Below are 24,556 nucleotides of genomic sequence, written 5' to 3' on the forward strand. Positions count from 1 at the left end.
AAGCCCCTGCAATCCCTTCTAAATAGAAAAAGGAGACATTTGTCCTCAAGATTTTTCTAAGGAGTACAAAATCAAAAACAAGGTACAGAATCAAGGTGAGCTAAAGATTGCTAGCCAGTCTTCAAAGAGTGGTCGTTTACCAATAAGCTGTGTTTTTACTAATTCAGTGCCCACTGACCTCACTCACCATGGAGCCCTATGAGAGGACACACTACAATGCCAGGGCTTCAAGAACACTATACCCAAACACCAGCATCAGACACAATGTCCACAACACCCATTGAGAACACCAAATCCTGGTACTCAGTTGACCCTATCTCAACAAAACTAACCAACTTATGCTACAGGGAACTCAAATGCCACCTGTATAGAGGAATTCTAGGCCAAAGAGGTGTGGTGAAGTGTCTCAGACACCACCCCACCATCAGGGTCATATCTTCCCCTTCTTGGGTCACCACACACAGCATTTATTTAGGTAGACGTTCAGATCCCAGAAGAGGTAAACTGAAAATACAGAACATCCTCTGGAAGGTCTCCTCACCATATACAGAAATTCACATTAAGTGGAGTACAATTTGGAAAGAGAGAATATTTATGATCCAGTAAAAGCAGAATTCCATTGTCTAAACAATTTCCTGAAAATTTCAATAAATGCATTTGTTAATGTTTTAATTTATATCTATAAATTTTGATATACAGAGAATTGACAACATATCAAAATGATTTTGAATATGCAAATTAACAAGTCATGTGATGACAACTATAGGTAATTTGACATCGTGGAATGGGACATATCAGAACTACATTTTCACATTTTTTAGCATATAATAGACAGTGTAATGCTACAGAAAATTGGTTACTTTTGTAACAACTCATTCCAATGCAAAATATCCATACACTCAGATCATAAAGATGTGTTGAGATCTGGGATTTGTAATTTATAACATGAGCATATTTCCTGTAATTAACAGTTTGGAAAACAAATATAAATCATTTTGTGGTATTCAAGAAGGACATAAATAAGACTAATGCATATTACAAGTACCTGGAAAGTAAAATGAACAATCCTACTTTTTACATAAAGAAATACCAGTCAATTTACCACAATGATTATGAATCTTGTAGCAATTTGGCCATTGAAACAAGTGCTTTTACACTTACACTAGGTGAATTATGGAAAGAGTGATGTGCTTTGTACTTGATAATCTTATGACAAAGTCCTTTGTAATGGAAGTTACACTGCAAGATTACTTTCATGATTCAAGATTGCCAGATCATGATGGGATGTGGCAGCATGGTTGATAAAATATTGGTGCTAGATCACAATGTTAATATAAATTCATTCTTTTTATAGTGAAGGTTCTATGTAATGATGGTAAGTGTGTGTGTGTGTGTGTGTGTGTGTTTTTCTTATAGCAAAGTCACATTGGGCTATCTGCCGAGTCCACCAAAGGGAATCAAATCCCTAATTTTAGGGTTGTAACTACGTAGACATACTGCTGTACTAGAGGTTGGGGAGCTTGATATAAGGTTTGAAATCTCTTTTGGAAAATAACGTTAAAGGCATAATATTTGTCCAATTTTCTAACAATTCTGCAATATACCCTAAATTGCAAAATATTAGAAGTACAATTTATTTAAAGACTACATTGCCAATACATATTTCATTTGCTGCAAAACAAATACAAACTTTCTGTACCACTAAATATACACATTTTCATGCTATTCTAAAAGAAATTCACAAATAAGATACGAGAAGCATCAGCCATTTGAAATGATTGCTTAGAAACAAAATTCATATTATATACATAAAATAATTAACAAGGAACAAAGACATTTAAGACAAAGTTTTATGTAGAAAAGATTACACACTGTACAGCCTGTTCTGAAAGAAAAAAATTGAATTTAAATGGATAATGAAAACTTTTAACATGAAGTTAATCTGAAAGTGAGTTTTCTCTTTAAATTTTTCAGCATGCATAAGTAATAATACATGTCTCTGAAACTTGGCTTTGTCAAAAACAATGGCTCTAAGTGAAAAATAAGGCATCTCAATTTGCCCAGGAAATCAGAAAAACATTGAGGTTTGAGCAAGATGAGGTAGAATCCATATTAGGAATCCAAGAGATATCTCTTAAGCTGAAACATTTATATGAATTGACTTTTAAAGAGTACCAAAATATGTTAGAAAATCATGAAGTGAATTAAAACAATGTTTTAAGCACTAAGACATGTGAATGTAAATATGTGACTTAAGATTAGCAGAATAAATTATTTGTAGACAGTATAATAACTGAAAAACTATTAATAGAACTGATATAAAAAGGAAGTAATATTGGACTTTTTTTCTTCATTTCATAGTACAGGTTGCCCCTAATATTATCTGAGGCTGTGTTTGAAGGTTCATCATGCCCTGTTCAAACATTGATTTTGTTCCCCTCTTATTAATAGGAACATTATATTCAAATAATACTTGCACATCAAATACTGCTCCTGTGTAGAACTTAATTTTTATTTGTAATGTTAATTGCTTAAATAAACACAGTACTGCAATAAATAGATACACCATAAAAATATTAAACATAGCTACTTCTTCCATGCATTGTAACAGATGGTGGAAAACCAATCAGAAGGTATGCACATAACATAAAATATACAATCACTTAATAGTTTTAATGTTGAAAAAGATATGCTGGTGTAACCCCCCCCCCACACACACACACACAATGACACATTTAATTAACAATATTGTTAAAAAAAATTCTTTGATATCAACACATTTCTGCTGTCTATTTGAACATCAATATTTACTGTTTGATCAAACTGTTGCTGCTACTTTGTTCTGCTTTGCTGTTTATTATTATATTCATTAGGTATGCTTAGTAAATCAATTTTAAGTTAAAAAATTACTGATAATCTGCTTGGAATGGTGACTGTTAAACAAAGATCTGTTTTGTTAAATTTAGCTGCAGTTCTTTTAATTGGCCACAGTAGGGTGGTCATGCAATATGAGATTTAACACAGAGAACAATGATTACTGTTCTATTTAATTCATTTTAAAACTAAATCTGAAAGTTATTTCACTGATATGTATTATTTATGAAATGAAATGATTTTTATCAGATGTAAAATAATAGTCTTGATGATGTCATTATAAATTGTGCAAATTAGCATTTTCAAAGGTTAAAAGTCTGTCTGATAATGTGTTTGAACCTTTTAAAGTTAAAATATACCATTTATTACAGCATGAGTAATGTCTGATATCTAATGATTTTTACAAGTAAAATAAAATTATAAATTAAATAATTAAAACACTCCAGTACGTGATACAAATCTCCATTAATTTACTTTTTCCAATATGTTGATACATTATCAATCCAAATATACACCTTATTTCTCCATTTAACCACTACTTAAATAACTAATATAAAATTTTAATCAAAGCAAATTAGTTAATTTTGATTTTTGATCATTTGAGTAATCCTATGAACCAGTTTGATCATTTTACAACTAACTTTAGTCAGTAGGTCATAACATTAACCATTTCATAATCATTTCAGTTATTCTTTGATATTACTGGCTTCTTATACATGCTGTCTCTTAAATCAAACATTTTTATCTAATCAACTCTGCTACTGACTAATCCAATTAATTTGAAAGTGTGTATATTTAATGAAACATTTTTGTAACTACTAGTTACTGATCTATTCATTAATATTATTTAATTTTCTGAATGACTAGTTTCCATTTTAGTGAAATCAATATGAAGTAAATCTTTACAAGCGACTGATTATTTTAACAAAACATTCATCGATGAAACATATACCATTAGTCATTTCTGTTGCACAACTATACATTATAATGAAGTAAGTAGGTAATTTTAATAAACTTAACCTTTAAAAATTATTGGTAAAATAATAAAAATAAAGCAGTAGGCAAACAGGTCAATTTAAATAATTTTATCAAATACACAAGTACAAACTCACACATACATACACATTGATAGCCAATTTTTCATACATTTTAACAATATTCGAAACTTATGACGTTAATTTTTGGAATCTCTACAATCATACATTGTTTTAATAAGGGTACACCATTAAAAAATTGAAACCTATATTCCCAAGAACTTGTGTAAGTAATGGAGACTATCAAGAATTTAACGATCTTTTATAAGTGTATATAAATATTAAGTTTATTTGTAGCTATTAGTGTCACATTGTAATAATTATAACAAATATTTCTCCAATATATCAAACTCTTTACACTCAAAAACTAATTAAAAGAAACTGATCTTGAAACTAAATTAGTAACAACAAAAGTTAACTTTTTTATTATACAGAAAATCTATTACTATATTTTTCTTTTTAAAATGATATATTTACTCTCAATTATCAGTATTATGAACTATTTATACTTCTTATACACAAGTTAAAATAAAAAAAAATATTCTTAAGAATATAACTCAAGATTGTTTCATCTATACACAAGTGTTACAATAATCTTATAAAATCTGGAAATAAACTACAGCATTTGTTAAACATTTTCCTTTCCACTAACTTAAAATGGCTTGTAACAGTTGCACTTTCTATTAGTAAAAGTTACTGAGTGTATGTCTTAATATAAATGTGATAGTAATTTGTTTTTTATTATATCCTAATATTTACAGCATACATTGTACAGTTTTAGCACTGTTTACTTCTGGCTTCATCTGATGTCCTCACACCTTTAACACAAAGAGGAGGTCATTTTGGAGTCAGCAACACTCATTATATATTTCATTATGCTACATAACTGTATTCATCAGCAGAATGAGGGGTCCTTTCCAAATACTGTTTGTCAATCAAGGATTCAACACATTTCTTGATCATTGCAATACTGGGCATAAATCGAGATTTAGCTTGGTTGATAACCTGTAAACAAAATAGACAACACTGATTCACGCTTAAGCATATCTTTAGGTAATGAAAAAAAAAAGTAATCATGGAACTGTCATTTGTATGGCACAATATTTATTTTCTAATAAAAAAATACATCATTATAAAATGTGATTCTACATCATATTAAAATAACTGTTTTATAGAAGGTTTAGGTAGGTGATTGTAATTAATCTGTAAAAATATAGTGGATGTTATTCATCTGCCACTGAAACTTGTTTGAGGAGTACATTTCAATCTTAAAAGTCTTTACCAGATAAAGTTTTACACTATAATTAAGACATCATCCTCAAATATTATGTAAACCAGAGACTGAAGTCCATCAAGCATTAGGTTGTTGCTTTTTTGAGAGTCAAAAAAACTGTTGACTATTCCTATTAAAATTCACTAAATGTTTATACTTCTTAGGTAAATGTACCCAAATGCTTACTTCACTTTATATAGTTTTAACAAATGAACAGCCATAAATGTTATTTAAGGTTTGTTTTTCCATCAATTAATGGAATATTCCAATTATCATATTGTTTCAAGCATGCTAGATATACTGGGTAAAAATTACTTAAATCCAATAGTGTAAATGTCTATTCAACTGAACCACGATGTCTTCAGAAGCAATTGGTGTAATATTACTTTATTTAAGATTGGTAATTTTTTTAGTGGCTCTATACAGGTTTGCACTATTACAAGAAGGATGCAAAATCTGTGCAGTGACAATGAGATTTTACAATTAATTCCAAAATATGAAACCATGATCTTTGTTTTGCCTTGAAAAATTTATAAATTGCAAGTTAACTATATCATAGGGATTGGCTAACAAAGATGAAAATTGTTACAATTTTTTTTTTCTGGTGAAAAACTACTTATACAAATTTGACTTGGAATACCAACTACAATATAATTTTACATTTATTAACCCTTTCCAGACTAGTCACTGGTCAAAGACCATGTCATCATGTGGGTTGATTCTCGTTCAAAATTTTATCAAACTACCGTTTCATAAATTTATGTCAATAAGTTTGGTATCAAACTGTAGAATATAGTTCAAAGTTTAGTATTGCACATTGTTTAGTTTTTTTAATTTAAAAGTAAATACTATAAAACATTTAAATGCCAATTGTAGTGAGTCATGTGGTATAATGAATGCAGCACTGGTTAAAATTAGGTTTTTATGATGTTAAAATACTAAGCTTATAGTTTCCTATAAATCAGGAACTTAAATTACCAATATTGACAAGCTTGTATAAGAACATTATATCTTTTAATTTTACTGAGATATGACTTATGTACTGAATCGAACACAGTGTTCCCATTCACCTCCTTCCATTTTTTGGAAATGGTAACTCAAATTAGTTCAACATGGGTGAATTCTAAACTTTTGATTGGTTATTCACCCAAGTGGATTTCTCAGCCATTTTAGTCTGCTTGAAATTTCATATTTTTTTTAGAATGTAATACAACTTACTAAGCTTGATAAGTAACATATATATTGCAGGCAATAACTTTATAGTAAATTGTGCACAAATTAAAACTAATTTTTGTTGTAATGAAAAACTACATTTCTAAGACATTTTGGAAGCCTTTCATAGTTTCCTGAATAAACCTTTATATTGAATAGCTATATAATCATTTCAGTTGTATTAACTGTGAGCCATCAATGTGTTCTGTATAGGTAACTTATTTTTCTTGTTAATTCCTTACTAAACTTTGAACCTGACAATGTCTTATGATCTTAATTTTTTCTATCACTTTAAAACTTTACCAATTTATTAAAAGAGTGGCAAGATAACACTGATATCAGCTGTTGTAACATTTCAATAAACCCACCTTTGCTATTTGAAAACCTTTAAGTTTTTTGTTTTTTTTTTGATAAATTGAATCTGAGCTACTAATTCTATCACATTGAGTTAATTATCTACCAGAATCGTTCAGATCATTAAAATATTAATTGGTCTTTTTTTTAGTGCTAAAACACAATATGCTATAGGAAACGGTTAAGTTGCTAGAGCATAGTAACTCTGCAAATTCTTTAATAATGTCCATTTAAAACAGCAATGGTGAAATAAATATAGCAGAACAAGAACTCGTCTTAAATCTCAAAAGCAGTTACTAGTACTAGGTATTTCAAATAAAATATTCATCTTGAAAAAACACAACAAAGTTTGAGTAAGACTTGTTTTTGATTTAATCTTAGCCACTGACCTCCTGTATAAGTATGCTGTGATTCAGAACCTTCCTTGCTTTCATTATGCGAACAATTGCTGCTTGAAGATAAAGTTTTCTATCTTCATCTACAGAATTGTGAGTCTGTTCAACTTCTTGCTGTGAAACCAGACATAAAAGTCTTACTCATATCCTTGTCTTTCATACGACTCTAAGAATGAACTAAACATATACAATAATTATGTAAGACACACTAATGTGCTTTGTTGTACAAATGAAAAGAGAAGACATGAATATTTTGTAAATCTATGTAGTGCTTGCTACATAAAGTACTGATGAGCATTCATATATTATAAAGATGGTCAGTAAATTCCATAAAAAATATTGATTTTTCTCAATCTTTCACCTAACTGTTTCTTTGGAAGTGTCCTAATGCTTCTCCAATTAGTTTAGTCTTTACTGGAAAGAGAGCAAAATGCTCCAACATATTATACCAAGTCCACATGCACACGCACAAATTGATATACTTTTCTGTATAAATACAGGTACGTGTTACAATTTTCAACCTGAATGGCACAATATTTGACACATGAACTAAACAGTCTGAGGTGTAGATACATGTTTTATTTACGTTCATAAACACAAAAACATTACAAATAACTAGCATGGACAATACTGGTTAATTTTTAATGGTTTTATTCACGTATGAGAGAACCACTGAATAGAAAATGATTATTAACCTAATTACTATCACTTTACCTAACAAGGGATATTTTAGATATTTTTTTGAAACAAAAAACATAACAACAACAACACCCGTTTTAAACTCCATAAACATCCATGTCATTTCATGCATGCAACTATTCAAGAGTATATTGTCAAGACTTCTTTGATGTCTCTTGGACATTTTTCTCATGACTATAAAATTAAAAGCGATAACAATATGAAACAACTACCTTCTTATGGTTTGTTTTTTTGGAATTATGCACAAAGGTACATGAGGGCTATCTGCAATAGCCATCCCTAATTTAACAGCATTCTTGTTCAATATAGGTTAAAAAAAAGATAAAAACTTAGAAATATGTTTATGTATAACAGAGAGATGTAGCTAAATTCACATAAAGACAAACATTTCTTATTAAAATATTTAATAATGACTACAGAACAAGAATTTTTAAAAGTGAATTAAAATAAAGCAACTTTATGTAAAAACTTACTTGGGTAGATTCTTTCTGTATTACTGCTGATATTTTAAACTTTGTTCTTTTATTTGAATATTGTTTATTTAGCACAAGCACACTTTCTTCACCCAAAGGAGCTTCCTATTAACAGAGATTTTTGTTAAGACAAACTATTATTTAATCAAAGTAACCCTAAAAAATTTTTAAACAATATAAAAATGGTAGCTTATGAAACAATGTTCATAATTTCAAAAGAGCAAATGACTAAAAAAGGGTAGTGACAGTACACCTGGTTACAGAAAAAAAAAATCTCATGATAACATTCACATTTTACTAGCCACTGTTCTTGAACAATGAAGAAACATCATTCCAAGTAAAACTAATCTAATACATTATACCTGAAAAACAAAAACTTACATCTGCAGTCACGATAAGTTTAGCATCCACTAAGCTCTGCAGGTGTTTAACAAGTTGCTCATCATTTAAGTTGGTGTTCTCTTGAAGTTCTTTGTAGCTTAAGGTAGTTGTTGATTCATACAGTAATAAGAGTGCCATTTGGTAGGTACCCATAGTCACTATGTAAGGCTTTCTCAAGTAATTCAATTTCACTTCAGCTGAAAAATTTTGAAGTTTATAAAATTCAGCAACACAACTTGTGGCTGACATACACCTTCAAGATGTAATTACTTCTATTTAATGTGCAAGGTAAAACTACTGTATAAAACATCATTTATGCACAAAATCTTACAAGTTACCTTGAAAAAGATGGCACAAATTCTATTAAAAAGGTTATATCTATGTGCACACATCTGACAAGTGTATTTCTATTCAATCCTAGATTTAACGAAGAAGTTCACTAGGATTTAAACACATTTTTCTAAACCTTTTATTCATCTAACTTCTTGCTGGCTAAAGGGTTCCTAATATGATACATATCACAATAAAAAAAAATACTATTAACATTGTAATTAATTCTACTAATTACCACTGAAGCCAAAAAATGAGCAGTTTCATTCAGTGTTTTCAGTCAGTTTTACACCCCTCCAATAATGAATAGTATAAAGAAACTAGTAATTTGATAAAGTACCACTTGTATGAAGAATTTATAATAATCAGTTTACATTTTAGTTATTAGCTCATAATTAACCTTTTTAAAAAAATTTCTTTATTCTTCAAATTAAACATTTCTTTGTTTTTAGTATTTGCACAAAGCTATATAAAGAGCTATCTGTGTTAACAACCCATCTTTAAACTAACAGACTAAAAGAAACAGCTACCAGTCACAGTATCCTCCAACAGCTCTTAAACTGTTTTAATCAAATAATAGGATTTTATGAAATCTGTAAGAATGCACTGATGATCTCAAAGTGCAGAAAATGATTTTTGTGGGAATATGAACCTTTGGACACACAGACTGACACGCATTTTGGGATATTTCAATACACTGCAGTTGGTTAACTAATTAAAAATTATAATAATTATCAGTAATGAGCTAGAGAACCTTTATCATCACTGGTGAGTTCATATTTGAATTCCTATTTTAACACTGAAAACATCAACTTTGCATTAACAAAATACCATCTTAAATATGCTACTGATATGAATTTTATTGTATGATGTGTGTGAATAAATTAATTGCAGTCTTGAAAACATGGCTAGTCTGTTTTTTTTTTATAACACAGTATATACATGTAAAGGTTTTTTTTTGTGTAAATGGTATTCTGAAAATTAAATGGAAAAGAACCTGAAAGCAGCTGATGAAGTAAACCAAAAACAGTAGTCTTGAACTGAACCTATGAAATAATAAATTTTTAAATGTTGAGGTATTAAACAGGAATGAAAGTGCACATGTACCTTTAATAGTTAAGCTAATAACTACAAGATATCAGATTCTTAAACTTAACTTCGTATTACGGGTAGACAAAGAGTCAGTTGTATGTAGACTGTAGGAATGATAAATGTAGGAATGATAAATGTATTTGCACTTGCACACATTTCTTAATTGAACATACCTATGTTCACTTTTCCAATCTGACATTCTAAGGACTTGAGATACTTAAAGCTCTATATTGTTTAAGCTTATTAAATTGTGCTTCAATTGAAGCAAATCCTAAAACAAACTCATGTTATCCAAGATGAAACAGGAAAAGACACATTGGTGATTCACAAATTATAATTAAAACTTAAGCAAACAATGTCAGTACTCTAAAGATTGTACTTTCAGCTCACACTTGTGAAAAAAAACAACACATCAACAGAAATCAATGTAAAGTGAAGTAAGTCTTTACAAATTTTATTCTTATAACAAGAAAGTTTTTACTAAGATAGGTTTTAATTTGTAATCCTTTCAAACTACTTTCTGATTCTACACAAGATTAACCAGAATATAGAAATTAATTTTATAATCACAAGTTTCTTTTATGCTGTAATAAAGAATGAAAATTAAAATGTTTTGATAAGTTAAATAGTACAATTAATACAAATTTTTTTTTTTTTATATAATAAGTTATTTTACTACTTACCACTACATAAGTGATGTAACCAAGTAAGTTTTCTGCCACTGAATTTACTGTTGTAGAACTCTTCAAACTAAATAACGGTAAAAGTAAAGTTTAAATACGTGTTTATCACTTGTTTGTTTTCGAAAAAAGTACAGATAAACATCTACTGAAGAAACGTGCGTTATGTAAACAAGAATTATTTTGCTTCAAAATAATGAAGTTTAATAACATCAATAAACAGCACATGGGTAACTTAGAGTGTTCATCTTAGGGAAGTACTATTTTAAACTTGAAGTCTTTTATAATTATGCAAGACTATAGGTAATTAACAAAACTATGCATTATTTTGCTTACCCTAGATAACAACACCAGTTCTTATGTGGCAGTTCTTCGACTGCACTCTTTTTGGACTGTCAGAGGACTCAAGACTCATTGAAAAAAATTGGCTTAATAAAAAAAAAATCTATGCTTACTTTCATGTAACTTTTTAGGTCCAACATGTTAGCTTTCTTCAGTTTCACTTATACTAAGTAATAAAGTAATCAATCTAAATGTATTGTACCTAAAATTATCATTGACAAGACTTACTGTCACTCTGGTTACTAAACCATGGAATTAAACCTGACAATGATGTCATATCAAACTTAAAGCAAGATTTGAGCAGAACTTAGAGTTCTGGAAAATCCTACTTTCTAACATTTGTTGTATAACATCCTGAACTCTTCACCTGTATATTCAGGTGTAATGTTTTACATTTAATTATTTCTCATCTTGCAATTTTCTTCCATAGTTTTGATTACTTCAGTAGAAGTTTATATAATAATAACTTATTCTAACAACAAATAAAATATCACAAATATATCAATGTAGAACAATACACTGATGCAAATAATGGCAGTATCCAAGTAGGCCTAACAACCAAACCTGAATCACATAATTGCAAGTCTTACAAAAGTGTGCATATATTTACAACAAAAAAATTGTTTCAGGTGGTGTTTTTTTTGTTTGTTTAATGTAAATACATAAAAACAATACCAACTGTGACTTCTTTCATTAAAGTAAGTCAGGCCTATCAACTTTAGATAATGTGTCAATTCATTACATTGTATTAGAAAAGTTACTATGTTTTAAAACCCCAAATACAAAACATGTGATCATGATAAAATGAGTGTACAGATGTAATTATTTCTTCAAGTGTAGGCTATGATTTTCAAGGCCTAAAATAACAAATGAAATCAATTAAAATATACATAGTGTCAAGTTTCTGCACCATTTACCTTTTGTACACTTCTTTCCAGTTGCTGAGGAAATGCAAAGGTAGAAATAGCAGTTTGTCCTAATGGCCAAGCTCCAGCCTAAAGAAACAAATAGCATCATTAAACTAAATTTTCTTGCTAAACATATTTTTCTTTGTGGAGATCCAATTATATTTACAGTGAAAACTAAAAATATGTATTTATTGTTAACAGTTTTTGTTTCTTATAAACTAAATTTAATTCACCCATACAAGTTTGTGGTAACATCTAATTTTTAAAAACAAATATTTTGTACAATAAACTTAAGATCAAATTAAAATTAATTCTTTCTTTCATCATAAATAAGCTATTGACCCAGAATCAAAATTTTAAGCACCAGTTACATAAATTCTATGATGTAGTTACCCATATACACTGCTGGCCAAAATCTTAAGCCCAATGAGCATAAAGAAAAAATATGCATTTTGCATTGTTAGACTCAACTACTTATTTGAGTAGAGTTTCAAAAGATGACAATAAGAAAAGGGAAAATAAAAATAAACAACTTTTTTAACATTTAATAGGGAAAATGTTAACACTATGAAATTAGTCTAAATACTAGCTTGTCAAAAGTTTAAGACCATACCAAAAAGAAGTCCTAAACAGGGTAGGAAATACCTAACAAGAGGTCTCAGTAGTGAGCTGCATGGCCGTCATTGGGAATAACTTCACACATTTGCTTTGGCATAGTCAATATAAGTGTTTGCAGAAGGATGGCTGGAATGGTATTCCAAGTGGTGATGATGGCTTCACGAGGATCATGCTCTGTTTGGAATTGATGTCCATTTCTATGGACTTCCCTTGCCATCTACCCCTACACATTTTCAATGGGGTTCAGTTTGGGCAAACATGCTGGATGGTCCAAAAAAATCATGTTATTCTCCATGAAAAAGTCCGTTATCCTGCAGGCGTTGTGGATTGCAGCATTGTCCTGCTGAAAGATCCAGTCATTTCCACACAAGTGATGGCCTTCAGTCAATAAAGATGCTCTCGACAACATGGCAATGTAGCCAGCTGCTGTTTGACACATTGTATAACCTGAAGCTCCATTGTTCCATGGAAGGAGAAAGCACCACAGATTGTAATGGAACCTCCTCCACTGTGTCGTGTAAAAAATGTTTCCGATGGGATATCCTTATAGTGCCAGTAACGTTGGAAGCCATTTGAACCATCCAGATTACATTTTTTCTCATCAGAGAACAAAACCTTCCACTTTTCTACATCCCATGTTTGGTGCTTCTCAACAAAGTTTAACTGAGCTGTTTCGTGGTGTAGAAGGAGACGTGGCCTTTGAACACGTTTACAGATTTTAAAGCCTTTTCTCGTAGATGACATCATATTTTTCTTGAGCTGCATTCTGCATCTGTAAGAGCCTTAATCTGGTTCAACAATTGGCTGGTGTCTTGCCAGATAACATGTCGATTCCTCCTGCTCTATGCTCGCAAAATTTTCTTGGGCCGACCACTTGAAATTCTCATTCTGTATCCGTTAGGGCCTTTTAAGAAATTTGCAACAACAGTTTGACTATGCCCAATCTCACCAGCGATGGCACGTTGAGAGAGACCTTGCTTTTGCAGCTCGACAATTCTGCCACATTCAAACTCTGTCAACTTTTTAGCCTTTGCTACGTTTTTATCCAATGTAACACAGGAGATATCAATGGGAGATGTTGACAATGCTAATGCTTGAACACAAATTAATAAATTTCATTACGTGTTTACCGATTAACGCTTCGTTTCAGTATGCTCTTAAACTTTTGACCAGCTGGTATTTAGGCTAATTTCATAGTGTTTATATTTTCCCTCTTAAATGCTAAAAACGTTTTTTTTTATTTTTATTTTCACTTTTCTTATTTTCATCTTTCAAAGCTCTACTCAAATAAGTGGTCGAGTCTAACAACGCAAAATGCATATTTTTTCTTTATGTTCATTGGCATTACAATTTTGGCCAGCAGTGTATAGTTTATGATGGCATGTTTTTAATTTTTAAAGAAAATGAATATTTAATCAACTGATAACTCCAGACCAATAAAAGCAATAAACAAATAAATGTAAGCTTAACTATAATTGTAACTTTCTAAAGCTAATAGAGAAAACTGTTCATTATTATGAAGATAACAGAAATTCTGCTTATGTTGATTCAAAAATTAAACTGCTAAAATATCTAAAGCTGACAATTCATTATCTTTGTTATGAACTAAATACATAAAATCTTCTTGAAGTTCAAAAGTGTAGTCATGTTTCAAATTTAAGCAACTATTTGACTTTAAACATTATTTCTTGTTTTTCTTTGCATCCATTAATTGCAAGATAGCACTCCTGCATTAATCTTAGGATAAGAGTTAGCCAAGCTGCAAGTTGATTCAAAGCGATTTCAAACACTCGTGTATGATAAAAATGATTTGAAATAAATAATTATTAAACAAAACAAAATTTGTGTTGCTATATGATAGTTTCAGAGTATTAATGTTCCCAGAAACACACAAACATACTGTGTATTACATGTATTCGGAAGCTACAATGTAAACTGAATAGTCTCTTCATGTGGACTAGGAAACATTATGAGCTGAACTAATCATATGAATTTTGAGAATTTAACTAGCTGCAGTTGCAAATGAGATTTGATTTTTCCAGAATCTTCACCTGGCACTGGTAAGAAATGATTTAAAAATATAACTTATTACAACTGATTTTTGAGATGAAAAAAAAATCTCAAATTTATTGTTGAAAAAATTAGGCTTAACTTTTTTAATATGAAAATAATCACAAATAATTTCAATCTTGTAGGCTTAGTATAATTTAAATTAGTTACAAGCATTTTCTGTTTAATTTTAAGTGGGTTTCATAAAACGTCAAGAAAATACCTTCTCTATAAGCTGACCACAAAGTGAAACCAAGACTAGATCTGAATGAGGGAACACAACATTATTAATTAACTATGGGCATGAATTAGTATCTCATAAAATATAACAAGTTACTAAAATTATTACTGAATCAGTCAATGTCATGAAAATAATCAACCAATCAAAACAATGATTCCAATTGTTACTTTTAAGTATTCCAACTATTCAAGTAACTTAAACTTGTAATTTTTCATAGTAATTCTTCATATATGTAACATTTTTTAACTTAATGGATCAGTATAGACTCAAAAAAAAATAAACTAACTGAAATTAATGTTTCTGATTATTCAACATGAGAATTGCCAATCACTAAGCCCAATAATTAATCACTTAGCAAATTTCTCTATTTGCCCAACTCTAATGAACAAGTGCTGAGAACCAAACTGGCAACTCAAGTAAACACAAAATATATTTCTTACCTGAAGTACAAATATAGAGAAATTTATACCAAGATCTATATTTTTTGTTCTCAGGAAGGTCATGAACTTGTTGTTGAGGTCTCCACTAACACTTATATCAGTAAACATCCTATGAAGTTTACTTGTGAATTCATAACCACATGCTTGCTGAAGAAAGAGGAAACCAAATGTTTACACATTTAGTTTCTCAAAAAAGTTGCAGTTCATCAAAATGAAAAACTCACATACATCTTTTCAATTAAAGAAACTCCTTTAAAACTATAGGTTATTGTTGAGAGTTAGGAACATTCACTATTATGAAATTCTATTTTAACAAACTAAGTGCTATTTGATTGCTAGAAATTTCTGAATTTGTCTTAAGATAGACACCATAATTAACATATCTAACGTGTGCTGACAAATCTGAAATGCAATACTGGAAATAGTTATGCAAACAGCAAGAAAAAACGTGTTTTGAAGGCAAGGTAACATTACAACTTCATTGTGTTCAACTGAAAAAACCATTTTAATCAAACATTATCAACACAAACACAACTCTCAAATACCTTAAGTTTGTTGATCATAGCTTCTTCCAAATCCATTGACATACTCTGGCTATGAATAAGTCTTCTTGCTAGCATTTTAGCATAAAACTGGAAAATAAAAACAATAATATATTATATTGAGTTAAATATTCAAGAAGAATTAATACAACATAAATAAAATTCTTTGTCGTTTTCCCTACAAATGGTTAATTTTGTTAAACATGACAGTACAATTACAATTTGGGAAAATTGTTTTTAAGTAAGTTATTTTTTTCCATGTTTAGCTGTTTGAAAGTAGCTGAAACTATTTGAAGGGGATACTCCCTTTCCAAAATTATTAGCATTAGTGAAATATAGTTAAGAGTATTAACATCTTTTTCAAGGATGATTCATAGTAAATATCAGTACATGAAGTACTAGAGTACATAAATAAAAATCAGTCTGTATTATATTATTTATATAAGTACATATACACACATTTAATACGTGTAACACAGCAAAGTCACATATTTATACATAATGATATTACTGGTATGAACGTGTTGGACATTTAATATGCTTAAATCTAAAGTTTAATAAAGTTTAAACACTTTATAATTTCATCTTATCCTTTCCTACCTGAATGCTTCTATTACTGAGACAAGAGAAATCTTTAACTTACTTTTTGGTAAATGTCTTTGTCATCTATGTACTTAAAAACAATTATGGACTGAGAAAGCTTATCTTCAATATCTGACTCAGATATTCCTTTTGGACTCTTCTTAAGTAGCGAATCACAGTATTTTGCTAGCTGGAACCATCAACAAATAAAAAAAAACATCAACAAGCTCCATGAGAAAAACAGAAACAAGTCTCATCAAAATTGTATTGCTTTTTGCAAAGAGAAAAAAAATTCTATCATAACATTTAGGGACAAGAATGGATCTGTTAGTCCATCTTGATTGTCTTATCCTCCAAGCCAAACTAAAACTATTAAATAAAAAATCCATTGAAGCCAGCCCTTATTATTCATATATTTATCAAGCTTTTGCAAAATCTACTAAAATTTACTGCCTCCACAACATCTGAACACAACCACTTTCATAGGCCAACCACTCTCTTTGAGAAAGAAAAGTGTGTAAGCTTCTACCTTGCCTAAATCTATTTGTGTTACCTAGTTCTATCATTCTTGCTGTTAAGCATCAAAGATGTTGATGCATTAAAATTACTGATTCTTTTTACAATCTTAAACTCTTGAATCAGATCTCCTCTAACTCTTCTTTTTTCAAGAGAAAACAATATAAAGATGTTAATCTCTCCTCATATGACAACCCCTTCATTCCAGTAACCCTCCTCTGAACCCTTTCTAGCAATTCAATATCTTTGCTAAGGTAAAGAGTCCAAGACTGAATGCAATACTCTAAATGTGGCCTAACCTGTGACCTATACAATGAAATTATAACATCTTTAGATTAGTAATCAATATTTCTGTAGATATAACCTAAAATCCTATTTGCCCTACCACTAGCAACAGTGCATTGCTTGGGTGGTTTAAGAGAGTGAACAACTATTATATCAAAATCCCTTTCTTTAATAATATTTTTAAGGCTTTTCCCATCCAAATTATACTTATAATTCAAATTATTATAACCTACATACAATATCTTGCATTTTATTATAAGTAAAACAAGTCTGCCACATATACCCAACTCACTAAATGATCTAAATCCTTCTGTAAATTATCATTAGCAAAATAGGTTATAAAATTAGTGATTAAATATGTAGAAAAATCTGATTTAAATAACTTTTACTGACTGATGTTTCAAGTAAACTGTCTCTGTCTTTCATAATCTAAATACAAAATCAACATAGTAAAGCTTACTTTATATTTATTTAAAATAAGTAAAATGTTTAATGTACATTAGACCCTTGGTGACTTTAATAATGAGAAGGCAGTGATGTTATGAATTTCCTTAAGTTTTTAACTTTACATAATTATCATATTTTCTGTGTAAAACATGTATAACTGTAAAAGGATATCTACAAAACAAACACTTATATTTTGATATTAAATAGAACAAGAAATGCCTGATTAATTATTATAAATTGTAAATTGGCCCATATGCAAAATTTTTGAGAGGAGGGAACACTAATTTGTGAAATCAAATGCAATGTCAATATATAGTGTGCACAGCACATCAGCATCCAAAGCATGCTAATGCTGTGGGGGTGGGAGGGCATGCTGACACTATATGAGGAGATACTCCCTTTCTTAAAATATTAGTGTTTTGGCCCTATCTTCCTCTACATACACGAGTAATAGTTTTCTTTTAATCATTCTTGTGTAAAGATTCTACTGAACAAAAAATCTAAAGTACCTTTTACAAAAGTTTGCACATTTACTTACAAATTCTGGTGTACGACAAGGCTGCTTGGAGGTAATTCTGTGATTAATTACAGTCGCACAAGCCTATAGAAGAAAACAATAGGTTATGACAATGTAAGTACTTACATATAACTTATTCAACTGTAAATCAATCATTCATATTATATTTATTACATCAATCTTTCACTTTAACCACTTAGTAGCACTGAATACTTAGCAACTACAATTCAAGCAAAAAACTCGTACGGCACTGGGTATTAAGTATCTTTAATCTTTCATTTGCTGCTGTTTGACTAATTAATTCATTATAATTACACAATAAAACTGTAATTAAACCTATAAAAAGTAAAATAAGCTCACATTATCTAAGGCTCCAACAAACTGTTGGTCTCCATGGAATACTTCTTGAATCAGTTGTTGATATTTGTTGTGAACCTGTAGAACAGACTCTACAAATGTCTGAGGAACCTTTTAAGGAAAAGGTCATTTCAATGTTGGTAAAAAACAATTTTATTTTATAACAATTAAAATCATATTTTTAAGCTAATTTTATTAGCTGTACGTGGCTTTTAGTAAGACATTTTATTAAACAATAATTAAAATAATATTTTGAAGCTAACTATTTTAATTTCACATAATAATGAAAACTGATTTTTTTCTTTTAATAATCTCATTTCTTCATATACATAATTGTTTAAAGATTCCCTACTGGATCAATTTTAAATGACAGGGAATATTGACAACAAAATTATAACAAAATTTCATGAGTTCATATCAGGATCAGCTGGTTAATGACAATTTGTTTTATAAAACCATTTTGCTATAGCTTAAGTCAACAACTCAATAGTTGACTGCAATAAAAGGTGTCTTTACCTCCTATCACTAAAAAATAATTTAAAGCATCTTTTGTGTAGCAATACAGCTAAGTATGTGAAGTGAAGAAATATTTTTAGTAATACAAAAGCAATGTTGTAAAATTACAACAACATTTAAATGATTATAGTTCACATTTACTTTCTATTTATATCACTTCACTTTCTAACAGCTCAGTTTTAATAACAATAGAACACACAAAATAAAGGACATCAAGGCACTTTAATTCTGTTAACTGCTAGGCTATAAAATAAGACTTAATGATAATGAACTTGGTTATATCAATATTAATACTAACAAAAATTATTTTTAATTGCTAGAGGTTGTAACACTTTTTATCCATCTGTAACTCTGGTTGACAAATAAGCCATATTTTACTTTTTATATTCCAGATGGATTTTGTTTGTCTGAGGAAAATCACCAGAAGGAATACAACCAACTTGAGTTGTATTACCTATCTTACTACTAGTAGTAATGTCAGTGGATCCACCAATCTAAACAGATGTCTGAACCTAAAGCTCACAGAATATGCCTTCAAGTACCAGGAAATTTTAGTCAAGACAACATCACAGAACGAGACATTATTAAATTTACTTTTATTTTTTATCTTTGTTGCCAATAGAAGAAGAAATGACTCATTTGAATGTTACCTTGGTAATTTTTGGTTTGTTAACACAAAAACAAAAGTTCAGCAGCAAAAATATTCTTAATTTATTAGCTCCTCATTAATCTTTCACAACTGTCCTCTTATCTTGTTAAAATTAAAAAAAAAAAAAACTTTATTCCTCAGCCCATCTGCTTATCACCCACTTACCTCCACCCACCACTAAGAATCCAAGAGGTGTTACTCTTGATTTTTTTAATAATAAATGAATCATATTTCATTTTCTTCTAATACATTAAAGTCCTAAAGCAATTAGATATCCATGTACTGATATAATCAGACCTTTAAAAAAAGTGAAAACTTACATTATCTCCTTGTAGATTACTAATAGAATCCAGCCCAATCCTTGTTATATGTTGTTGTACTTGTTTGATAAGGAAATCAAGACCTAAATGTACAGGCTTTAACAAACTGTACATATTTTGCAGATCTGTAGAACAATAGGAGAAAAAAACACTTCTTGAACTTAACTACAAAGGTACACTGGGAATTTATACTATAAACACTTCAACTTCTTTCTAATACATTTTGAGGAACAACAAAAATATTCTCAAAGTTCACAGATTTAAACAGTTCTGGTGTTTAATTTTAAAAGGTTTGATGTTATTTTTTATGAAAATGTTACCATTTAACCCTTTCTGGATCAGAGGGTGTTACTCATATCCTTCTCACAGTAAAACTATTTAACCAATTTACTAAATATCTTTGTTGTTAAAAATTATCATTGTTTGGTTTAATATTTTACTTTCAGGTTGTTAAATTTCAAAATTTTATTGCAAGAGTTTTGAAAAAAAAAATTAAAAATACATTCTTTTGTTTTTAAATTTCAGTTTTATTATTGTTAAACAGAAAGTTTAGTTTTATATACAAAGTCAGATTTAATTTGATTGATATTAACATATTTCTTGAGGAACTTTATCTTGCCATTTGACATAATCATCATTTATGGCTACGAAGCATAAAAACACTGCATAAACTGATAGATTAACCTGTGACCTAAGATCTCAACTTTAAAAATGACATTAATGTTACACTTGTCAGACTAGACATTATAATAATTGCTAATAATGTTCTTGGTCAAGAAAAATCGAAAGTTTTTCCCATAAATAACAAGTACTTTCAACCATTTCATTGTTTTAATATGATAAATTTAGTAGTAATATTCAAAATTTTGCCACCAATTTCTGTACTTGCTAAACCTAACTAATCTTACTTAATTACACACAAGAAAATTACTGTACCTTTCAAAGAAAGGTAACTTGGCACTGGATACAGTAGTTATAGTGTGTTTGACATAATATAACACTCTTCTTTGTCTCTCAGTGATATATTTGTGGATGTAAAATGCTAGAAACTAGGTTTCAATACCAGAGGTGGAAAGAACACAGATAGCCCATTCTGTAGCTTTGTTCTTGGTAACAACAAACCAACCATTTTTCTTCTCTTTCACTCAGAAGTTCTTGCTAAGTATTAACAAGAAAACATTTTAAAGAAAAAAAAAGTCTCAAAGAACAAAAAATTCTTCTATGTGTGATTTGTTCCTAAGCGTTTTAACTTATCAGCACGTTTGGTTCGTGCAAAGCTCCAGGTTGTTGGTATCTTGAGTGCTCAAAAGATAGTGCACACTGAAAGTAGTTAAATTATAAAATCTTCTGATCAATCACTTTCAGCTACAGGCTATAGGTATTCTCAAACCCAAGCATCATTAGTAACTGTTCATGTCAAATGCTGACATTATAAAAGGGTGGCAATAAGGATTATGGTAAAAAAGCCAGTGAGAGTAAAGGCAAATCACGTGTAAAACAAGGCACAAATCATTATATTTTGAAAGGTCTGATTTGTCTGTTTCAGTGCAATACTACAAAACAGGCTATCTGCACTCTGTCTACTGCAAGGAATCAAACTCTGGAGTCTGCATTGCTAATCTACAAACTTGCTACCGATTATCCAGAGAACTTTTTGAGGGAAGGTTTGTAGAAATAAAATTCGGAACGTTTTCCATACTTTTCAACAAATTACACCAAATAAATGTTGCATTATTAAAAAATATTAACTCTAAAATATTTCTGAATAAAAATTTGAAATAAAGTTAAATTATAATTTCTAATTAATTTTGTATACACACATGAAACTTCCAAGATGCATGATGGTCTGAAGAGATTTAAGACAGATCAGTCAAACTAGAAATAAAACTTTCACACATATAGCAAATGAATATAATACATTTAAAATTTACTGTTTAGTGATTAAGTATACAATGGAATAAGATTAACACAAAGATCAAACTTGTAAAAATATCATTACAAAACAGTTGTAGGGAAATTTTTGAGCAATTGAATATTACTCAGTAGTCAAAAATGTTTTCTGAATTTATTTCAAAACTTCAAGTACTTGAGTTCTTTATAGGGAGAACATTACAAGTTTTTGCTCATTTCTTGGTGTTAGTGATTTTTTAAATAATCCAATAATTTTAAAATTTCAAGGACCAACCACCTTGTAACAATACTAATGCCCTAATGGAACCATGTAATTTAAAGTAACAGATTATAATTTTGACTTGTTTTGCTAAAGGTATTGTGTTTCTATTTATAGGTGCAACTATTAAAGTGAGTTGCATGTAACCAATGTCCCCTTTAAGCTACACACAGAAATCTGACGGGTACTGCATGCTGAAAACAACAGGTTGTTAAAAAAATTAGTCAGTTAGTAACAGTTTTGTGTGGAAGACATAAGCCTACAATTTGAATAACACCAGGTCCACATATAAACCAGGAGTTTCAGTGACGACAGATGAACAAAAAAACAATGATGAACAAAAAACTGTGATCAGAAGTAGCCAACCCAGTATAACAAGAAAACAAAGTGAAAACTATGCATAGTTATCTACAATTGGGTCAATGTTGATACAAATCTTTAACAAATGCTGAAAATAATGGTTTTGTTTTATATGAAAATTTAATCTAGTAAGTTTATATGAAATGTAGTGTAAATTTCACTGGATATGTTTTTTGGAAGCTAAAATTACAATTAAAATATCATTGGGCACCTTTGTGCATCTTTTGAAGTTGATGCCATGCTGATTATGAGTTATCATCACCACCTCATGAGGTAGACTGAACTGATGCAAGTTTCCCAGAGTCCCAACCATTTGAATGGGTAGCACAGTGTATGTTTTTTACTGTGCAATTCATCAACTATTGTATAATTCTGAATGGGTAATATGCAGTGCTAAATTTTTACTTCATTTACAGTTTAGAAACAGTAGTTGTCTTCTTAATGAAAAGCAAGTTAGTATTTTGGTTGTCTAGTAGCAACAAGTTCTTTTTCAAAGAACTCATATTTGCTGAGGGTGAAGCTTTCAAATGAAATCACTGCTTGGCAGATTTTACATTATTAGTAAAAAAAATTCTAAAATTGTTGGGATGTAGGGATGGATATTGATCAGAAACTAGGAAGCATTTTAGATGGAAGAAAATTTGTATTACCTGTTCTACCACTCACAAGGTAATGTAGGTTTTCGTCCCAAACAAAATGCTCTCTAAAGTCTGATTTATTTCCATCCCTACAATTTTAGAATGTTTTGTTATTAGTTTCTCTACTTTTTTAGTATTTCAAACCTTAGTTTCCATTGAAACTAGCTTATATTTTAGTTCTGTTCTACAGGGAGCCATAATGTAATCTACAGATATTTTCTGAAGCAAGATAAGTCACGATCAGGATACTGCATGGTATGGCAAGACGTATATGGTAGATTATCCAGTTCTGTATAATGGCTTACTGATTAGAGCTTTGAGCTGTAGCTAACCTACTGTGGATCACTTGCTGCTTAACGTGGTTTGGTGTGGACTGGTCACACTGTGGTTTATAAATTACAGATGATGGAGAAGAAGAAACTGATGTTTTTGCACTCATTTTATAGACATCAAGGAAGGTTAGCCAAATTTGTGCTCAATTAGTGAAGGGCTTTTTGTCATTATCCATTTAGCTGGGTTCTGCCGACGTCCTGATGTACAAGTTACTATACACAATGTAAAGCCACTACTTTTAACTGAACTTATCCCTACATAGTGATCACTAACTTGCTCTCTGATAACCATTTACAGTACATATAAATTTTACTGTTAACATAGGGTGGCCTTAACTTATAACTAGTTTATAATAAACATCTAAATATTGGCGAAACACGCAGTGTCAAAACATCCCAAATGTAGGATGAATTTTGAGAGTTTAGCACAAAAAAGGAACAATTATTTACTTCAAACCAACAGATGTCATCTATACTTTATTAAACACATCAATCAACTAGTGGTACCTCTTCTCTTCTCTTGCTGTACCATGTTTACACACTCTCCATGCAAATACTGGAGATGATCTGCAACCATTCTCTGCTCACACTCTTCTGTTACCCTAGGGTAAGAACTGGGATGAAGAAACTTCCGACTTCTCAAGTTCTCAGCATCTAATTGCTGCAAGACCTAATTTTTCACATAGAGCATATATCAGGGAAATGCTTGAAACAATTATCTTAAGAAAACAGGTAAAATATAATCAGTAAGAAACTCAAATGTGAAACATCTTCAAAAAACAAAATCCTCATCTCTTTCTTTTCTAGAGGCAAAAAATAATGAAGTTAATGAAAGTAGAAGCTTCTGTGGTGAAGCAGGTATACACAAAAAAAGTAAATAAAAGTTATAGTTGCAACATAATATTTTCTCTTCATTTGAACCGACAACAA

The 24,556-nt window shown here is 30.0% G+C and overlaps 1 protein-coding gene across 7 annotated transcripts in view; it reads right to left on the reverse strand.

The window, feature by feature from the left end:
• Nucleotides 1-1,572: 1,572 nt before the first annotated feature.
• LOC143246388 (cullin-2-like) overlaps nt 1,573-24,556 on the reverse strand; it is a 44,148-nt gene continuing 21,164 nt past the window's right edge. For 6 of the 7 annotated variants that reach the window (XM_076493010.1, XM_076493011.1, XM_076493009.1 and 3 more), the window contains 13 exons: nt 24,134-24,296; nt 20,127-20,251; nt 18,645-18,752; nt 18,306-18,368; nt 16,581-16,709; nt 15,941-16,027; nt 15,396-15,542; nt 12,057-12,134; nt 10,801-10,867; nt 8,696-8,892; nt 8,315-8,419; nt 7,137-7,256; nt 1,573-4,913 (listed from right to left, as the gene is read on the reverse strand). In XM_076493010.1, coding sequence (XP_076349125.1) covers nt 4,782-4,913; nt 7,137-7,256; nt 8,315-8,419; nt 8,696-8,892; nt 10,801-10,867; nt 12,057-12,134; nt 15,396-15,542; nt 15,941-16,027; nt 16,581-16,709; nt 18,306-18,368; nt 18,645-18,752; nt 20,127-20,251; nt 24,134-24,296 — 1,521 coding nt within the window. In that variant the 3' untranslated portion in view covers nt 1,573-4,781. Of the gene's footprint in view, nt 4,914-7,136; nt 7,320-8,314; nt 8,420-8,695; nt 8,893-10,800; nt 10,868-12,056; nt 12,135-15,395; nt 15,543-15,940; nt 16,028-16,580; nt 16,710-18,305; nt 18,369-18,644; nt 18,753-20,126; nt 20,252-24,133; nt 24,297-24,556 lie in introns of those variants that run through there. The other variant, XM_076493013.1, reaches the window with a different exon arrangement.

The sequence above is a fragment of the Tachypleus tridentatus genome, chromosome 3 (genome assembly GCF_004210375.1).
Source record: "Tachypleus tridentatus isolate NWPU-2018 chromosome 3, ASM421037v1, whole genome shotgun sequence".
NCBI classification, from domain to species: domain Eukaryota; kingdom Metazoa; phylum Arthropoda; class Merostomata; order Xiphosura; family Limulidae; genus Tachypleus; species Tachypleus tridentatus.